At 35.2% G+C, this 19,484-nt stretch overlaps 2 protein-coding genes across 2 annotated transcripts in view; one reads left to right on the top strand and one right to left on the bottom strand.

Annotated features, from left to right (window-relative positions):
• The window catches only part of LOC136825298 (glutamate receptor ionotropic, kainate glr-3-like), a 105,508-nt gene that overhangs the window by 3,789 nt on the left and 82,235 nt on the right, over positions 1-19,484 (top strand). Inside the window, exon 2 of the mRNA XM_067081406.1 lies at positions 7,076-7,175. The gene's annotated coding sequence lies outside the window, so the exon portion shown is untranslated. The remainder of the gene's footprint in view (positions 1-7,075; positions 7,176-19,484) is intronic.
• The window catches only part of LOC136825113 (adhesion G protein-coupled receptor L2-like), a 57,210-nt gene that overhangs the window by 21,907 nt on the left and 15,819 nt on the right, over positions 1-19,484 (bottom strand). The window contains exons 4-9 of the mRNA XM_067081156.1: positions 16,756-16,857; positions 16,347-16,445; positions 12,219-12,317; positions 11,461-11,559; positions 4,482-4,544; positions 2,664-2,738 (exon numbers count right to left, since the gene is read on the bottom strand). Coding sequence (XP_066937257.1) covers positions 2,664-2,738; positions 4,482-4,544; positions 11,461-11,559; positions 12,219-12,317; positions 16,347-16,445; positions 16,756-16,857 — 537 coding nt within the window. The remainder of the gene's footprint in view (positions 1-2,663; positions 2,739-4,481; positions 4,545-11,460; positions 11,560-12,218; positions 12,318-16,346; positions 16,446-16,755; positions 16,858-19,484) is intronic.

Here is a 19,484-nt window from a genome sequence, read left to right as displayed (position 1 = left end):
ATATATATATATATATATATATATATATATATATATATATATATATATATATGTATATATATATATATATATATATATATATATATATATATATATATATATATATATATATATATATATATATATATATATATATACAGTATATATATAATGTGTGTGTATTGTATATACACTTATTTATAGGTAGGGAAGTCAATACATATTTAACTGTATCTATCAGCTCGTGCTTGTAATTACTGCGTTATGGTTTCCATGCAGTTCCCCACTTTCCCACGTCACGGAGACTAAACAGTTCCCTTAAACATTTTAACACACTTTTATCCAATCCAAAAATTATTACTTGCCGTCGCAATCCCTCCTGAAAGAGACATAGCTCAGCACCGTGCCCAGTCCTAAGGAGAAACAATACAATGAGTCCCCCAGTCGTGACACTGAGATGGGGGTATCGTGCCCCAGTTGGTCTGGGGTCATCACGGCGCCTGACCCAGATCCAGGAGTTCCAACAAGCAGTTCCTTTTGCTCTGCCCAAGCAATTCACCTTTTAAATGCAAAGATTTGTGATTCATGAGCCACTCGGCTTAACGAAGGTCGACCACTGTCGTGATAAAACATTTGCTTTAATATTTTCTGTGTGATTTTGCATGACTGAGAATTTATTTGTCATGCATAATGCGTTTTAGACATTTACGTTTTGAAGTTACTTGTGAATTTTTACTCTGTCATTTGTTAGTATTAAGATAATTTTTCAACTTTCATCCGTTAGAAGGATCATCGAATGAACTAAGCAACTGTCAGGCGTGCGGCGCGTTCGCGCGCACACACACATATATATAACACATATATATATATATATATTATATATATGTATGTATACATATAAACAGTTATATATATATATATATATATATATATATATATATATATATATATATATATATATATATATATATATATATATATATATATGTATATGTATACACATATACATAAATATACATAATATAGTTAAGTATATAAACATCTCCACCTCGAATAAATTCACTCTCATGCTTTCGCATCTTAAGCAAGATAAATTGCCTTCATGAACAACTGTGTGCACACATCTCAGAGCAGACATCCTTGTGCATGCATGTACGTATGAATGCACGCTCCTACGCATATGGTATTGGATAACAGGTCAAAGCAAACTCGATTCTCAACCCCGTTTCGGGCGAATGAATTTCACAAATCATGTTCTGGAGTCGACCCGATTTTTGTTGTCTCGTCGTGAGCATCAACAACTTTCCACGTCGCAAAATGCCAGGGTCAAATCGGGCATTTGGGTGGGAGGACCAAACGGGGCTTTGACCTGGTCTAGCCCAGCCACCGCCGCTCTCCACCGTCCACCCTCCCCCCCGGGAACGTGAGATATTCCCCCCTCCCGCCTCCACCCCCATCTTTTTTTTATACTTATCCTGGAGGTGGAGACGTATGAAATATTGGTCATAAAATTGAGAGATATTCGAATCTTGTAAGCGTACAGGATTCTTCAAGACATGTAAGTCAATGGAATGGACATTTACGGATTCTGGGAAATACAAATTTGTTATTATTTTGTAAAATGTATAATTAAAAAATAAGATTTTTAAAAGCAGAAATTTAAAACAAGTTTAGAAGGCTACATTTGCGAAGGCTGTTTTCCTTACTTAGCTGCGATATACAATTCGACATTTTTAGAATAAATTTTGAGCATTATCTCAGCAGTTTTATAGAAATTAAAAATCTAAAAGGAGAAAATGGAGAGAAATACTAATTTACTGGAATGCGTACAAAATTCCAAATGATATAGAAAATCGGATATTGCAATTATGCGTTACAGCTGAATACATGACACTTTTTTCTTTATAAATTTTTAAATTAATATTCAGGTAACTTTTATAAACCACAGCAAAACTTTAAAAAAATGTCGACATTTATCATCATCAAAGAGGTAATGATGAATCCTTAGAACTTAAAAACTAAAAAAATAGAGAACTAGGATAATCCCTAGAACTAAAAACTAAAAAAAAAAAACAATCGACATAAAAAGTTTACACAACCATCTTCAGAGAGTTATTGTGAATCCTTAGAACTAGGAAAACTAAAAAAAACTAAAAAAATAGAGTCGACACATACAAAGGGTTATTATGAATCCCTAGAACTAGGAAAACTAAAGCAAAAAAAAAAACAATCGACATTTATCATCTTCAAAGTTATTATGAATCCTTAGAACCAGGAAAACTAAAACGAAACTAAAAAAAAAATGAAGAGTCGACATTTATCATCTTCAGAGAGTTATTGTAATTCATTAGAACTAAAACAAAACTGAAAAATAGAGTCGACATTTATCATCTTCAAAGAGTTATTATAAATCCCTAGAATTAGAAAAACCAAAACAAAACTGAAAAATAGAGTCGACATTTATCATCTTCAAAGAGTTATTATGAATCCCTAGAATTAGAAAAACCAAAACAAAACTGAAAAATAGAGTCGACATTTATCATCTTCAAAGAATAATTATGAATCCTTACAACTAGGAAAAAGCGAAGCAAACGAAAACTTATGAGAAGCAAGAAGCAGTCAAGCAGCAGGATTTAGAAGGAAGATTAAGAAGGACATTCCAGAACCAGTTTTGAAGTCCTTACCGTTGTGGATGAGGTGGTATTGCTCCACAGCGCCCTGCCGCAATTTGTGCCTGCTGCAGGGAATCCTCCGATGGTCTGACGAGAAAGGGAAAACCAGAGGAAAAGTGAATGTTCTTTCTCTCTTCTGGGGTTTAAGTGAAACATTTCTCCCCCCCCCCCCCCAGAGAGTAAGTGCTTCTTGACCTGAGAACGGTGTCACGCGAGCTCCTTTATTTTTTTTTTTTTTTTTATGTCTGTTTTCCCAAGAATTCAGTTTATTATAATTCAGAAGATGAATCCTATTCATGTGGAACAAGTCGACCAAAGGGGCCATGTTTTCCAAGAATTCAGTTTATTATAATTCAGAAGATGAATCCTATTCGTGTGGAACAAGTCGACCAAAGGGGTTATTGACTTGAAATTCAAGCTTCCAACCAAAGAATATTATGGTGTTCATTCGAAAGAAGTAACAGAAGGTAATGGGGAAAACAGAAAGATGACATCAGGTAATAGAAAAACAATCATATTAACGAATTCGAAAAGTGCCTTTGATCTGATGACGTTGACAAAAAAACTTTTTTTTTTTTTTACAGTTCTTTCTCTTAACGATTCAGTCGAAGTACTCACTCGGAAAATGTTTTGACCCAAGGACTTTTTTCACACAGGCGCCGAATTGATGCTGTTTCCCAGAGGATTCGAGCAAAGCATTCCCTGGTGAGTGCTTTTGCCACTTGGTTTGACGGAATTTAGCAGCAAGTTGCCTGACTCCGCGTCAGATAGCTAGTGTTGGTGAGAAATTTCGAGTAGCGCGTTCGCGTTTGTCTGGCATCAAATATTTCACCATTGAAAGATGAAAAACTGGAAAGCGTCTGTTTGGTTCAAACTTGGCAACAGGACGCGCCAAGACAACAGGGAACATGTTCTTGAGATCAATCAATTTTGCAATCGACCCCGTAGGGGGTAGGACTGTCAGTGCACCTCACGCGGTGCACTGTAGGCATTACTTGAGGTTCTTTACAGCGTCCCTTCCTTCTGCCCGTAGCTGCTGCAACCCCTTTCATTCCTTTTACTGTACCTCCATTCATATTCTCTCGCTTCCGTCTTGCTGTCCACCCTCTCCTAACAATTGTTTCATAGTGCACCTGTGAGGTTTTCCTCCTGTTACACCTTTCAAACCTTCTTACTGTCAGTTTCCCTTTCAGCGCTGAATGACCTCATGGGTCCCAGTGCTTGGCCTTTGGCCTAAAATCCATATTCCATTCGATTTTGCAATCGACGCCTGAGAAAATATCACCTGTCTATGATCGTGAAAGTGAATCGGTATCTACCTGGAAATTTGTCCTCCACGATCTGTGGATTTTAAGTTCCCCGGAAAACAGGAATTTTATCCGCGAAAGATTTTATTTGCATCGCAAAAATGCGTTGAAATTTGATCGTTCCACTTTCAGAATTAAAAAAAAAAAAGTGCGTGCATCACGAATTTCAGTTTTAAAATCGATGAAAAGGATTTTCATTTGTTGCGGAATAAGTTTATTTCTTTAATTTCCGTTTCGAATCAAATGTTTTTTTGTTTCAGAGTAGATTTTTCTCTTATCTCAGTATAATTTAAAAAATTATTTGACCTATTATGAAACCTTATTTATAGCTTATTTTTTATTTATACATTTTTTCACTTAAAACCAACCAAGAACAAAGATTTAATTTTTGTCGCAACACCATTTATTCATTTACACATTAAAATAAAATAAAATTGTTAACATAGCAAGAAGAATATAGTTCAAATATGCATTCAGTATGCAACAAATATACAAAAAGAACGAAGAGGAAAAATAATCTTACCTTCAAGAATGGACATTATATTCTTGAGGCGTTTTTTCTTCGCGAATTCTTCCACCGTTACTCCTGCGAAAGGAAGAATGTTAATAAGGGAAAGATTGTTTATTGGAAAGAAAAATCATATAATTTTTGTTTACGGGGATTTCTGAGTAGGAAGGTTAGGGAAAGAAATTACGGATAATAGTGATAATTTGATAATCAGAAAGTAGTTGATGATATAGTAATGATAATCTGAGGCATTTTAGAATAATTGTATTATGATAATCAGAAAGTAGTTAATGATGATAATAATAATGGCAATCGGAAGCATTTTAGAATAATGGAAACATCCCTGATGACTTTCTTATCATTAGAATATTCCCCTCCTGTTACACCTTTCAGACGTTTCCACTCTCAATGTCCCTTTCAGCGCTGAATGACCTCAGAGGTCCCAGCGCTTGGTCTTTGGCCTAAATTCTATATTCGATTCTGTGGAATTATTAGACGCATGGAAACATTGTGACTAATGTCAGAGTATACAAGTAAATTCGAGAAACAAATCATTTCTTGCATTTTCTTTTTTTTTTTTATGGAGAAACTGTGCAGTGACACAGATGGTGCATTGGAACTTTCATTCCCGTATCATTGTCTTATCGTGTTTTGAATTTCGAAGTTCTAGCTTCTGAAAGTGATGACAGCATTATGTCACTTATTTATGTCTGTTCACATAGCATAAAACGTGCTCCAGACCAGCCGCCAATAATAATAATAATAATAATAATAATAATAATAATAATAATAGTAATAACTATTATTATTATTATTATTATTATTATTATTATTATTATTTTAATTATTATTATTGTTAATGATAATAATCATAATAATAATGATAATAATATTGTTTATTATTATTATTGTTAATTATAATATGATAATTAATAATAATATTACTTTTATAATTATTATTATCATTATTATTATAATGAAACGAACACTCCAATGAGAAACGAAGAAATCGTGATTTCCGTCTAGAGTCCCGATTGACCGCGGGCAGGTAAAAAAGAAAAAAAACCCGTTACCTGACGCTCGTTATCCTCGACCTCTCTCTCTCTCTCTCTCTCTCTCTCTCTCTCTCTCTCTCTCTCTCTCTCTCTCATCAGCAGTAGATATTATTAAAACGTAGCTGCAAGCGCTAAACGGTACCCGTCTGAATTGGCAAGCATGGCTCAACGGTAACAGTTCTCAGTGACGACTTAATACTTATTTTTAATTTCTCGTTTTTTTTCACTCTTAGTGACGACTAAATATTATTTTTAAAATTTCTCTTGTTTTTTTATACTCTCAGTGACGACTTAATATCATTTTTAATTTCCCTTGTTTTATTTATTCATTCGTTTATTTTTTGCCATTTTTTTCGTTTCTGTGCATTTATTCGACTTTAAATCGGATGTGTTCTATCTATTTAGTGCCGACTGGATTTCGTTTCACTTTTTGCAAGAAGATTATTATTTTTTCCCGTTTTGCTTTTTTTTTTTTTTTTGTTTATTTATTCAATTCTGAATGCGTTATTATTATTATTATTACTTATTATTATTATTATTATTATTATTATTATTATTATTATTGGCTATCTTCGTATATTATTATTATTATTGGTTATCTTCGTAGAATTATTCTCTTAAATTCTCCGTGTCTTCATTCTTCCTCTCATATTTCTCTCTTCCCCTCCTCCTCCTCCTCCTCCTCCTCCTCCTCCTCCTCCTCCTCCTCCTCCTCCTCCTCCTCCTCCTCCTCCTCCTCCTCCTCCTCCTCCTCCTCCCCTCTTTACGAAACACATTAAGTTGCCCAAAGGAAGAGTCTCACAGCAACATGAAATCTGGTGTCTTCATTCCTGTTTTTTCTTCTGTAAAGGAAGAGTCTAATTAGGGGAGAGTCCTTGAAACCACCTGCAAGTTTTTCAATAATAATAATAATAATAATGATAATAATAATAATAATAATAATAATAATAATAATAATAATAATAATAATAATGATAATAATAATAATGATAATAATAATTAATAATAATGATTATAATAAAAATAATAATAATGTAAATAATGATAATAATTAGGTAGATAAAAAAACATGATAAAAAAATTAATCTTACTCTCGTAATAATCATAACAATTAGATGTATAAATAAAAAAAATGATAGAAAATTAATCTTACTCTCGTAATAATCCTAACAAATAGATGCATAAATAAAAAAAAACATGATAGGAAATTAATCTTACTCTCGTAATAATAATTATAAGAAATAGATGTATGAATGAAAAACATGGTAAAAAATTAATCTTACTCGTAATAATAATCTTACTCGTAATAATGATGATGATAATAAATAGACACAGAAAAAAGCTTGATAAAAAATTAATCTTACTCGTAATAATAATCATAACAAACACGTAAATAATAAAAAAAAATTAAAACATGATAGAACGTGAATCTTACTCTTGTTTTAATTTCTTTTTAAATGTTGAGAATTTTGCAAGTGCATAAAAAAATTGACAAAATACTGTTTGATATTTAAGGTCACTTTCACTTCATTATTTTTTTCCTTGAAATTCCAGATTCAAAACTTGTCCTAAAGAGTTCGTAGAAAGTTTCCCCGACTCAGAGATTTCAAAATGATGGGCCCACTCATGGACGAAGCTCTTCGCTGGCAATAAGGTAAAGCAACAACTATTCTCTTTGCTCTAATAATTTGATTATTGGCTATAAGTGGATTCCAGATCAGATCAGGACGCTTGCAACCAACCCACCCACCCACACACACACACAGACGTATGCATAAAGATATATATATATATATATATATATATATATATATATATATATATATATATATATGTATATATATATATATATATATATATATATATATATATATATATATATATATATATATATATATATATATATATATATATATATATATATATATATATATGCTTTAACTCACACTCCCACTCTCCCTCTAAGTCCGTTTCAGAGCAGAAACACGATTCTCGCTCTCCTGACGTATAATATATATATATATATATATATATATATATATATATATATATATATATATATATATATATATATATATATATATATATATATATATATATTATCGTTTAACACTCCCACTCTCCCTATCTAAGTCCGTTTCAGAGCAGAAACACGATTCTCGCTCTCCTGACGTATTTTCGTTCACGCGCGCCTTGTATTCTCGCGAATGCGCGATCGGGTCATTCATAACCTTTGCCCTTGGGATACCCTCGGGATACCCAACGCCCCTCTTCCTGCGAAAAGGGTGACTTCACCGCAAAATCCCCGAAAGTCTTGACACGCTTGTGATCGCCAAACTGGCTGACACTCCTTGCCCAGAGACCAGTTGACCCTGACAGGAGGGGAGGAGGAGGAGGAGGAGGAGGAGGAGGAGGAGGAAGAGGAGGAGATTGGTCACGATAATCACAGTCGTCCAGGAAGGGGGCAGAGGGTTATATTATAATCTGTGGAAGATTGAAACAGGATCTTCATGCATGACATTTCTCCAATGTACACTAGTCCTGTTTGGGGACGATATGCGTAGGTGAAATTGGGAATTTTGAAATTGTAATGTATTTTTTCTTCTTCTTCAGTGCATGGATCGTTGGTATGCAATGCAGTGGCAGATGAAAATGGCTATTTTTTTTTACCTGGTCGGCCGTTGGGATGTAGCTCAAAGGTGTATTGTTGCCCAAACCAGTGGAAATCAAGAAATGATAAAAAAATAATGTCTGAAGCCATGGCGAAGCAAATAGCCTTGCTTTTAAAACAAGATTTTATAGGAAACAATAAATAAATAGATAAATAAAAAAGGGAAGATGGCTATTTCCAGAGTTTGGTAGAGGTGGGGGGAAAACAGTTATTTATTCAGTTTGTAAGAATTTTTAAAATGAATTCAGCTGTACTCCAGGTTACCTCCATAATCATTGCGAATGTCAGGTGAGATTCTGCGTAAATTTGTTCGAATAAATATCGTCCAGTTTTCTTACCAAATGTTCCTGTTGGTCGTGAAAAGCTCTTCGCAAAAACTAGAAACCCTCATGAAGAATACCCGGTAGGGGGCTAGTGTCCTCAATGCGCCTCAGGCAGTGCACCGTAGGCATTACTTAAGGTTCTTTGCAGCGTTCCTTCGGCCCCCAGCTGCAACCTCATTCATTCCTTTTCTGACTTTCCACCCTTTCTAACAATTCACAATGCAACTTCGAGGTTTTCCTCCTGTTACACCTTTCAAACTTCCTTACTGTCAATTTCCCCTTCAGCGCTGAATGAGCTCATGGGTCCCACCGCTTGGCCTTTGGCCTAAATTATATTTCCGTATGAGAATAAAAGGTTTATAGGTTAAAGTCGGGAGTAATAAGGAATCGTTAAACTTAGTCCTCGCCTGCAAGGTCTGTAGACCTTGATCTCCTGTGAGCTTTTAGACAGAGAAGGATGGGGCACTCGAATTATAAATATTTGATTGCTTGCCGTGGAAGCTTCTTGCATTCCTTTCCTGATCACACGGTTTCAGCTTTGGAATTTTTTCCCCGATTTTGTTTTTCCTGGCTTCTTAGAACCTTTCTTCCTCGAAGAGGTGGGCTCTCAGAATTAGATGGTTTCAGCTTTGGGATTTTTTCACGGGTTCTGTTTTTCATGACTTCTTAGAACCTTTCTTCCTCGAAGAGGTTGGGCTCTCAGAATCAGATGGTTTCAGCTGTGGAATTTTTTTCCTTGGTTCTATTTTCCCTGACTTCTTAGAACCTTTCTTCCTCGAAGACATTGGGCTCTCAGAATCAGATGGTTTCAGCTTTGGAATTTTTTCCCTGGTTCTATTTTCCCTGACTTCTTAGAACCTTTCTTCCCCGAAAAGGTGGGGCTCTCAGAATTGGATGGTTTCAGCTTTGGAATTTTTCCCTGGTTCTATTTTTCCTGACTTCATAGAACCTTTCTTCTTCGAAGAGGTGGGGCTCTCAGAATCAGATGGTTTCAGCTTTTTTTTTCACGGGTTCTATTTTCCCTTTCTTCCCGAAAAGGTTCTCATTTTTCAGCTTTGGAATTTTTCCTGGTTCTATTTTTCCTGACTTCATAGAACCTTTCCTTCCTCTCAGAATCAGATGGTTTCAGCTTTGGAATTTTTTTCCTGGTTCTATTTTCCTGACTTCAAAAGGTGGGGCTCTCAGAATTGGATGGTTTCAGCTTTGGAATTTTTCCCTGGTTCTATTTTTCCTGACTTCATAGAACCTTTCTTCTTCGAAGAGGTGGGGCTCTCAGAATCAGATGGTTTCAGCTTTGGAATTTTTTCACGGGTTCTATTTTCCCTGACTTCTTAGAACCTTTCTTCCCCGAAAAGGTGGGGCTCTCAGAATTGGATGGTTTCAGCTTTGGAATTTTTCCCTGGTTCTATTTTTCCTGACTTCATAGAACCTTTCTTCTTCGAAGAGGTGGGGCTCTCAGAATCAGATGGTTTCAGCTTTGGAATTTTTTCCCTGGTTCTATTTTCCCTGACTTCTTAACCTTTCTTCCCCGAAAAGGTGGGGCCTGAATTGGATGGTTTCAGCTTTGGAATTTTTCCTAGTTCTATTTTTCCTGACTTCATAGAACCTTTCTTCTTCGAAGAGGGGGGCTCTCAGAATCAGATGGTTTCAGCTTTGGAATTTTTCCCTGGTTCTATTTTCCTGACTTCTTAGAACCTTTCTTCCCCGAAAGGTGGGGCTCTCAGAATTGGATGGTTTCAGCTTGGAATTTTTCCCTGGTTCTATTTTTCCTGACTTCATAGAACCTTTCTTCAGATGGTTTCAGATGGTTTCAGCTTTGGAATTTTTTTCCCTGGTTCTATTTTCCCTGACTTTTAGAACCTTTCTTCCTCGAAGAGGTTGGGCTCTCAGAATCAGATGGTTTCAGCAGTGGCAATTTTTCCCCGATTCCATTTTACCTGACTTTTTATAACCTTTCTTCCTCATCCTTTGGATGACAGGCCCTCCCTTCCCAGCCGCTAGAAGAAGACTCTAGAAGAAATTGATTCCAGAAAAAAGTGAACTTTCTGGAATCCCTTGCTGGAACATTTTCAACACCATCCATCTTTACAAAGGTGCTCGAACTTGTGTAACCATTTAAATTTGACGAAGTTAGCAAGAGATAAATGGTCTGTTTTTACGTAAAATTTTTTCATAAAATTCTAAAAAAAAATTTTCGGGCAAAGGTGTTTTTATTTCGTACTCTTCCTGATCTGGTGCTTAATCTCCCACTTTTTCGAATGTACGTCAAGAAAATAAATACTCTCAGTGCGATGAAGGATGGGATTACTTCCGGAACACGTCGGTGTTTTAAATTTTTTTAATAAATAACATCTGATACCCCACAATGACTTAGAAAAAAAAAAAAAAAAAAAAATATATATATATATATATATATATATATATATATATATATATATATATATATATATATATATATATATATTTATATATATATATATATATATATTTATATATTTCTCAGACTTGGAATGAATATAAGTTGTCGTACATAAAACGCTAGTTATTTAACAAACATCACTAAACAAAAATATTTTTTAAATAAAATTTATATATATAAAATATATATATATATATATATATATATATATATTATATTTTTATAAATATATATTATATTTATATATATATATATTTATTTTATTATATTTTTATAAATATATTTATATTTATATATCAGCCGATCGAGCCTACGGTCTACCCCAAAGCCAAATCAAAAGTCCTTCAAAAGAAGGCATCGTGCTTACCCCATACAAATGAGGAAAAAACACGTTAAAAGAAGAAGAATATGTATACATAATATATATTTATATATATTTATATATATTCCTTATATAAATTTCCACTTTTGATAAACGTAGGTTGTGCAACAGTCATTTGGGGAGTTCACAGATTCATTCACGTACCTTTGTTATCAGGGAGCCTGAGGTCTGGGCACAGGGTCAACAGAGCCTTCACGATGGTTTCTGAATTCTGAATGGCAGCCAGGCGGAGAGGTGTGCTGCCTGAAGTAATAATAATAATAATAATAATAATAATAATAATAATAATAATAATAATAATAATAATAATAATAGTGGAGAAACAAATCCACATCAATATGTGTACCCATACGTAACTGTGGATTTGTTTCTCCATATCAAGACTCATGCTACTGTGAGTATTTTTTATAATAATAATAATAATAATAATAATAATAATAATAATATTATGTCAAGTCAACAGAGACTTAATTAGATAGTGAATATGTGGGCTTTGGATTAAAATAAATACTTTAACCAGTCATATTTATAAACTGAATACTTTATATTCCTCTTGTGTGTGTATATATATATATATATATATACATACTGTATTATAAAGTAGATATATATATATATATATATATATATATATATATATATATATATATACATAGTATATTTATATATGTATAAATATATATATATATATATATATATATATATATATATATATATATAAAATGTATGTAAGAATATTACTGGGGAAGAGATTTGAATGCATCACGTACGTATATATAAGTATCCACAAATAAGGAGGTATATAATTACGCAAGTATAGTTCATACTCCATTTCAAAAATCCCGGTTAGTTGTGCTGATTTTTTTGAACAGTTGATTTATCGAATGACATCATTATCTTACCGAAATCATCCCTAGCGTTGATGTCCGCCCCGTGCTCAAGTAACAGGAGGGTAGTGTTCAGATGGCCCTTCCAAGCTGCCAAGTGAAGGGGTGTCTGGCCTGCAGTGGAGATTGCACCAAATTATTATATTATGGTATTGCTTGGATGATCAGTTGATGGGGGGAAATGAGGACCTATTGAAGTAAACAAAGATGGCGGAGAGAGAGAGAGAGAGAGAGAGAGAGAGAGAGAGAGAGAGAGAGAGAGAGAGAGAGAATGAGTCTTAACTCTTGTATGGTAAACCATATTCTGCTATCATTTCCCCATATCACATCCGCCCTTTCCCTTATATTTTACACACATTCCTTCACAGTACATAAAACTTTGATGGCGTGCCATTGAATTATTATTATCTTACAGAATTTGTAACACATGCCATATTTTCTCTCCTGGCAAAGATCTGTTCTGTTGAATGATTTGAACAATTTGTAGTAGATTTCGGGTGCAGTAAATTGAAGCTGAGTTTAAAGAAGATGAAAGGTGGTTGTGCTAGGTGACTTGAATGCAAAAGTACGAGACATTTCCCGGAGGAACGTTCTCCCTGAGTTGGATTTTAAGACCACCTGTCAAAATGCACTAACTATTAAGAGATTTTTTTCGTGTATCAAATTGGAAAAGCAGTCTTGCCATGATCGCATGAAAAACCTAGACACAACCTTCTAATCTTTATGGCCGTTCAGTTACGCTTCGCTACCACATCTCCGGACGTCAGTTGTTGGAACAACACCTGCGCTAGTGTTGTTGTTGTTGTTGTTTGGCCAAACTGACTTTATACCAGTATTTCCCTTGTTATAATCAAGACCACGAATGTAAGTGAAACATGAGAATCTGTGGCAGTTATTCAATACTGTTTCGGTGGAGATTACATTACTACCCTAATACAGTTCAACTGGTATTTTAATATTTTACATTTTTATCAATTTATTAATTTGTTGATTTATCTATTTTTCTGATAACTGATCTCTTTCTGCATTTCCCATTACCTTCTGTTACTTCTTTCGAATAAACACCACATTCTTTAGAAGGTTGAATTTCAAGTCAGTGGCCCCTGTGGTGGGCTTGTTCCATATGAATAGAGTTCGTCTTCTGTATAATAATAATAATAATAATAATAATAATAATAATAATAATAATATTAATAATAATAATAATAATAATAATAATAATAATAATAATAATAATACGTTTTCCACTTTTTCATACCGTAGATGCTATAACCCGCTTCTGGAAACAGTTTCATATATTATTATTGTCGTTCATCTTGAGCTCTAATGTTTTTATCGTCAGTATTCAATACATCAGTCTGATTTACATGATGTATGAAAATATTGGGCATATGGATCTCCCAATTTTGATACTGTATTTTTATCAGTATATTCCTGTTTAAATAAATGAACACACATACATACATACACGCACACCTTATATATATATATATATATATATATATATATATATATATATATATATATATATATATATATATATATATGTATATATATGTATATGTTTGTGTATATGTTTGTGTGTGTGTGTGCACTTGCGTGCTTGTACGCCCATATACGTATATAACACATATGTATACGTATATTATGGATAACTTCTCTTCGTTTGTCACTCATGCAATTCTACTTTCATTTTGTGGGCTGAAACATTCAGTTTTATTTCTCTGAACGAACCCACTACATTGCATAAAACTTTGTTATTGTTTTCGCAGACACAATACAAGCAGTCATGCCTGCTTCTTCTTCTTCTTCTTCTTCTTCTTCTTCTTCTTCTTCTTCTTCTTCTTCTTCTTCTTCTTCTTCTTCTTCTTCTTCTTCGTTTAGTGACAATAGTGGGAAAGGACATGGCTCCGCAAACCTCACCATGGCCTTGAAGATCGTATGACACTTACTACGGAGAGCGGTTAGAATAGAGACGTTCGATCAGCCCTTTCATTCTTAATGAGAGTATAGTGGTCTTAAATCTTACTGACGGAGAGACGGAGAATGCAGAAACAATAACGAAAACACAATTGAGACATATGAAATGTCAATAAAATAAATAAAATAAGCCACTGTGAAGAGTATTTTACCCAACAGTCTTTTTAAAATTGCCGTTGAAACTTGGCGCTTGCATAACTTGATCTAATAATAGGACTTAATGACTATTATTCTCCATATATAATTACTGTCATTGCCATTATTATGAATTCTACCGATTATCATTTTCATCATGTTATATCTCTGTGTGTATTTTATTTGTATATTCCATGTATATTGCCCTGAGATGAAATAAAGGATATTATTATTATTATTATTATTATTATTATTATTATTAGATCTTTCACGTGTTTATAGATTCATTAGGTCAGTGGTTGTCGCAGATAGATTTATAGCAGTGCTGTTTGAGTGAGCTGGAGGAATTAGAAGACCAAATGATTTAATTAATATGACGTATACGTGTCAGCGTTGATGTGTCAACATGAAACACATTTATATTTCAAAATTAACTGTGCATTTGCGTGGTCTTGTATTTGTCCATAAGTATGCAAAGTACTTAAGGGCTTTCCTTTTTTACGTTTGTGTCATTGTAATCAAAAGCACATGCAGTACCTGTATGCCTGTTCGCCTGCTGTAAAGCGTGCTTGTGTGTGCTTGTATGAATCGTTAAGTGAGAAAGCGATTCCTTCTCTAGATCCCGTAGGGGGGTTAGTGCCGTCAGTGCACCTCATGCGGTGCACTGTATGCGTTGCTTGAGGTTCTTGGCAGCGTGCCTTCGGCCCCTAGCTGCAACACCTTTCGTTGTTTTTATTGTACCTCCTTTCATATTCTCTTTCTTCCATCTTACTTTCCACCCTCTCCTAACAATAATGACTCACAGCGCAACTGCTTTGAGGTTTTCCTCCCGTCACACCGTTCAAACCTTTTACTGTCAATTTCCGTTTCAGCGCTGAATGACCTCATAGGTCCCAGCGCTTGGCCATGAGCCTAAATTCCATATTCAATTCTATTAAACTCTAGAATGCGCGTGAGAAAGAAACGATTTCCGATATTCTCTTTGCGTGTGAATCTTGAAGTGTGAAAGCGGTTCTTTACCATCCAACACAGCGTCGAGAAAATTGAGCGTAATTTAGTTTCTTCTTTTTTTTCCTTTGGACTATTGGCACCTGGCACCGGAGGTCTCGTGGGAAGAGAGTGTGAACTTTCTCTTGGCACGTTAGCGAGCCTGGGCCAGCCCTGAAAGGCTCGGCGTCTTTCTTTTTTGGCAGAGACACCTGGGTCGGGCGTCTTCTTTTGGCGTTGGTATCCCCTTTGCAACGGCACCTACAGAAATGTGCTCCCGTCCAGCTCTCTCTGAAGACGTGTTTTGTTTTTTTCCTTGTCGATTTTTCTGACTTTTTTTTCTTTTTTATTGTTTCGTTTACATTAACTGATCTCTGATTTATGGTTTTATGATTTCTTGCATCGTATTCTCTTTCCTTTTTCCCAAGTGGGAAGTATGACTTTTTTTTTTTATCTCTTCCGTTATATATTTCTTGGTTAAATAGCTGATTACTTTTAGTCATTTGCATTTGTATAATTAATTTGATTTCTGTTATGAAGTCTTGTATCTTTTATCTTCCTTTATTCCAAAGGGAGAATCGTGAACCATTGTTCTATACCCAGCATATCTTTATTGACTGTCAGCGTAAATGGCATTCTCCCTGAATTTCATGAAATTCATTCTTTCATTCTTCGTTGGCTGTCAGAGTGAGTGTCATTCTCCCTGAATGTCATTCTTTCACCATTCAGGAGAGAGGGATGGTCTCCTTCAAGAGTTCCCTTCGGCCCCTAGCTGCAACCCCTTTTGTTCTCTTTACTGTACCTCCGTTCATATTCTCTTTCTTCCATCTTAACTTTCCTCCATCCTCTCCTAAACAATCGTTGCATAGTGCAGCTGCTTTGAGGTTTCCCTCCTGCTACACCTTTCAGACCTTTTTAATTTCGTTTCCTTTCCAGCGCTGAATGATCTCATAGGTCCCAGCGCTTGGCCTTTTTTTGGCCTAAATTTCATATCCTATTCGATTCTATCCTTCAAGAGCAATAGATGAAATCATCTGTTACCTCTGATGTCAGTCAAGTTGCTGGATGCCCCGGCCTCCAGGAGGACTTCGGTGACCTCTTCCTCCCCATTTTTGGCTGCCAGGTGCAACGCCGTTATTCCTGCGAAAGAAGAAAATAGGAAGATAGTTCGTTATTTGGCTCTAGGTACAGTGTTTTGATCTATTAGGTATTTTAAATAGAGATCAACAGGAGAAAGGGACAACATTACAATTTCTGTTTCAGACTTATTGGTGATACAGTTATGAGAATTATTATAATTATCATCATAGAAGTACTGAGGATTTAAATGACTGTCATTATAATTAATCTTATTTCCAAGGTTCAAAAAAGCACTCGGCAGTATTAATTATACCGCCGTCTTTATAACCAATATCATTATCATTACTGCTCTGATGATAACACTACTGACCGTAGTCCATGTCCCTGGCGTTGAGGTCAGCATTATGACTGATGAGAAGCTTCGCCACGTCAGCACTTCCGGTGTTGGCAGCGTTATGCAGAGGCGTCCAACCTGTGTGCATAGGTCATTAATATCATTAAACAGTTGTACCAGACCACTGAGATGGAACTCTCAATTCTCGCAGCGCTAACCCAAAGGGTTTGTTGGATTAGATGCGGGGTAGGGAGACGGGGGTAGGCGTGAGGAATCCTAACCTTTGCTAGAATGCCGTTTCCTGACCTAACCAGATCTTACCTTGGTATAATCTAACTTGGGGTTGTCGCTCCCTGGCCTGGTCGGGGAGGCTTCCCCCCCTCCAGGGGTGGCGGGGGGCGGGGGGCGAGGAGGCGCAAGTAACACTGAATATTTCTGTCCCCGTAATCTGCATAGTATCCGATTTGTTTTTCCAGGTTAAAATCCTACCTTATCTGATAGATAATAACTTTATTGAAGAGCGCTTTGAGAGTGCATCCTCCACCAGAACACAATTCACACAATGTATATATATGTAAGTATATATATATACATATATATATATATATATATATATATATATATGTATGTATGTATATATATATATATATATATATATATATATATATTATACACATACACATACACACACACACACACACACACACACCATTCGTCCATACCTGAATCCATTTCAAAATAATCAACTTTTTCCCAAAACCTATCAGGTTTCATTGATATCCATTAAAAAGATTTTGAAATTATAATCAGTGAAACAAATATGCACGAGTGACTACATGACTTCTCTTCTATACTGGAGGGGGAGGGGGTGGGTGGGCCAAAACATGACAATTAGATAAATTGAAAATAGTGATGGTCCTACCAAATTTCGTAAAGATATTTGCGTCTGGGGTGGCAAATGCTGGCCATTAAAAATGGTTTTATTGTAATGGTGAGTTGTATAATAGGGACTGTTAGGCTTACATCAGATATCCAGGAATTTGGAAGTCAGAGATCATTCGATAGGGAAGGAAAAATTATAATAATAACTTGTGGTTGAATATTACATTCTCCAAGGTTCTCGATATCGACCAGTGGAAATAGAAATATTTAAGGGGTCAATATAAGTTCCCCGGGGATTGAAATGGGTTTATTAAATCCTTGGGGTTAAACTCAATCAACATCTTGGGTCGATGAACTCTTGTTAGTTTCACAATTGTTTAGGAAGTAAAAATACACAATTCAGCTTGTGATTTCTCTATCTAGTTTAGAATTATTCTTTTTTTCGACGGAATTACTTTGATATCTTGTTTGTCCTCGCCCGGGTGACAGTAGGGGGAGACATGACACAGCCACCCAGCCCCTACAAATATCTCTCTCTCTCTCTCTCTCTCTCTCTCTCTCTCTCTCTCTCTCTCTCTCTCTCTCGAACACACACACATATATATGTATATATTATATGTTTATATATCTATATATATATATATATATATATATATATATATTTATATATATATATATATATATATGTTGACGACTACCTACATAAAACTTGTACAGTATATTGAAAGTCTCTCTCTCTCTCTCTCTCTCTCTCTCTCTCTCTCTCTCTCTCTCTCTCTCTCTCTCTCTCTCTGGACATGAACACACGCACATATATATATATATATATATATATATATATATATATATATATATATATATATATATATATATATAAAATTTACATATAATAAGACTAAATCGTAATTATTGCAAAGAATAAGACTAAATCGTAATTAATAAAAAGCTTCGAAATAGCAGAATACTGAAAACGATGAGTCAGCTTTATAAACTTTATATGAAAATGCCGAGGCAATACGAAAGCCAAATTAATTTTGTACACTTATTCAGATCAAAATGCAAACGTACCAAATCAGCAGAGATAAATGATCAGACAGTTTAACAATCACACATCACGACAGCCGCTTACAAGAATCGAGCCGCGGCAGGAAATGTATTCGATCTTGAACTGACTCTGAGGTTCAGAGGTGAACATAGAAGATCAATAGTTCATTGAACAGGTAATACGGGAGAAAGGTTTCCATCGTCTCATTACAAAGCAACTGCGCACCCGGACCTCCTTGTGCCAAATTATGACGAAGAAGGGAACTTTTGACTTTACACACCCCGAAAGTCACGAAGTGGCCAGAAAAGTCCTTTCCTTGTTCGTCGTTGGTTTTTTGGTTTTATTAGATATTATTAGAAGAGGCCACTTTCTCGAGGAAAAACCTTCCGTAGGGGCTAGTGCCGTCAGTGTACCTAATGCGGTGCACTGCGGGCATTACTTAAGATTCTTTGCAGCGTGCCTTAGGCCCCTAGCTGCGTCCCCTTTCATTTCTTTTTACTGCACCTCAGTTCATATTCTCTTTCTTCCATCTCACCGTTCACCTTTCCTAACAACTGGTTCATAGTGCAACTGCGAGGCACTCTTGATAATCCTTTCGAACCTTTTTACTGTCAGTTTCCGTTCCAGCACTGAATGACCTCTTAGGTCCCAGCGCTTGGCCTTTGGCCTAAATTCTACATTCCATTCTTAAAGGAAAAAACCAAAGCGGATATTGTTTTGTGGTGCAAGCTTCCACACCAGTGGAAAAAATAAAGGTAGCAATTATCATTTGAAGATAACTGAATCAGTATACATATAGGTTACATTATACATATGTATATATATACATATACATGTA

This window comes from Macrobrachium rosenbergii, chromosome 37 (genome assembly GCF_040412425.1).
Source record: "Macrobrachium rosenbergii isolate ZJJX-2024 chromosome 37, ASM4041242v1, whole genome shotgun sequence".
Taxonomy (NCBI): Eukaryota; Metazoa; Arthropoda; class Malacostraca; order Decapoda; family Palaemonidae; genus Macrobrachium; species Macrobrachium rosenbergii.
Note: the sequence above shows the minus strand (reverse complement) of the source record. Positions and strands in the feature narration are given on the sequence as shown.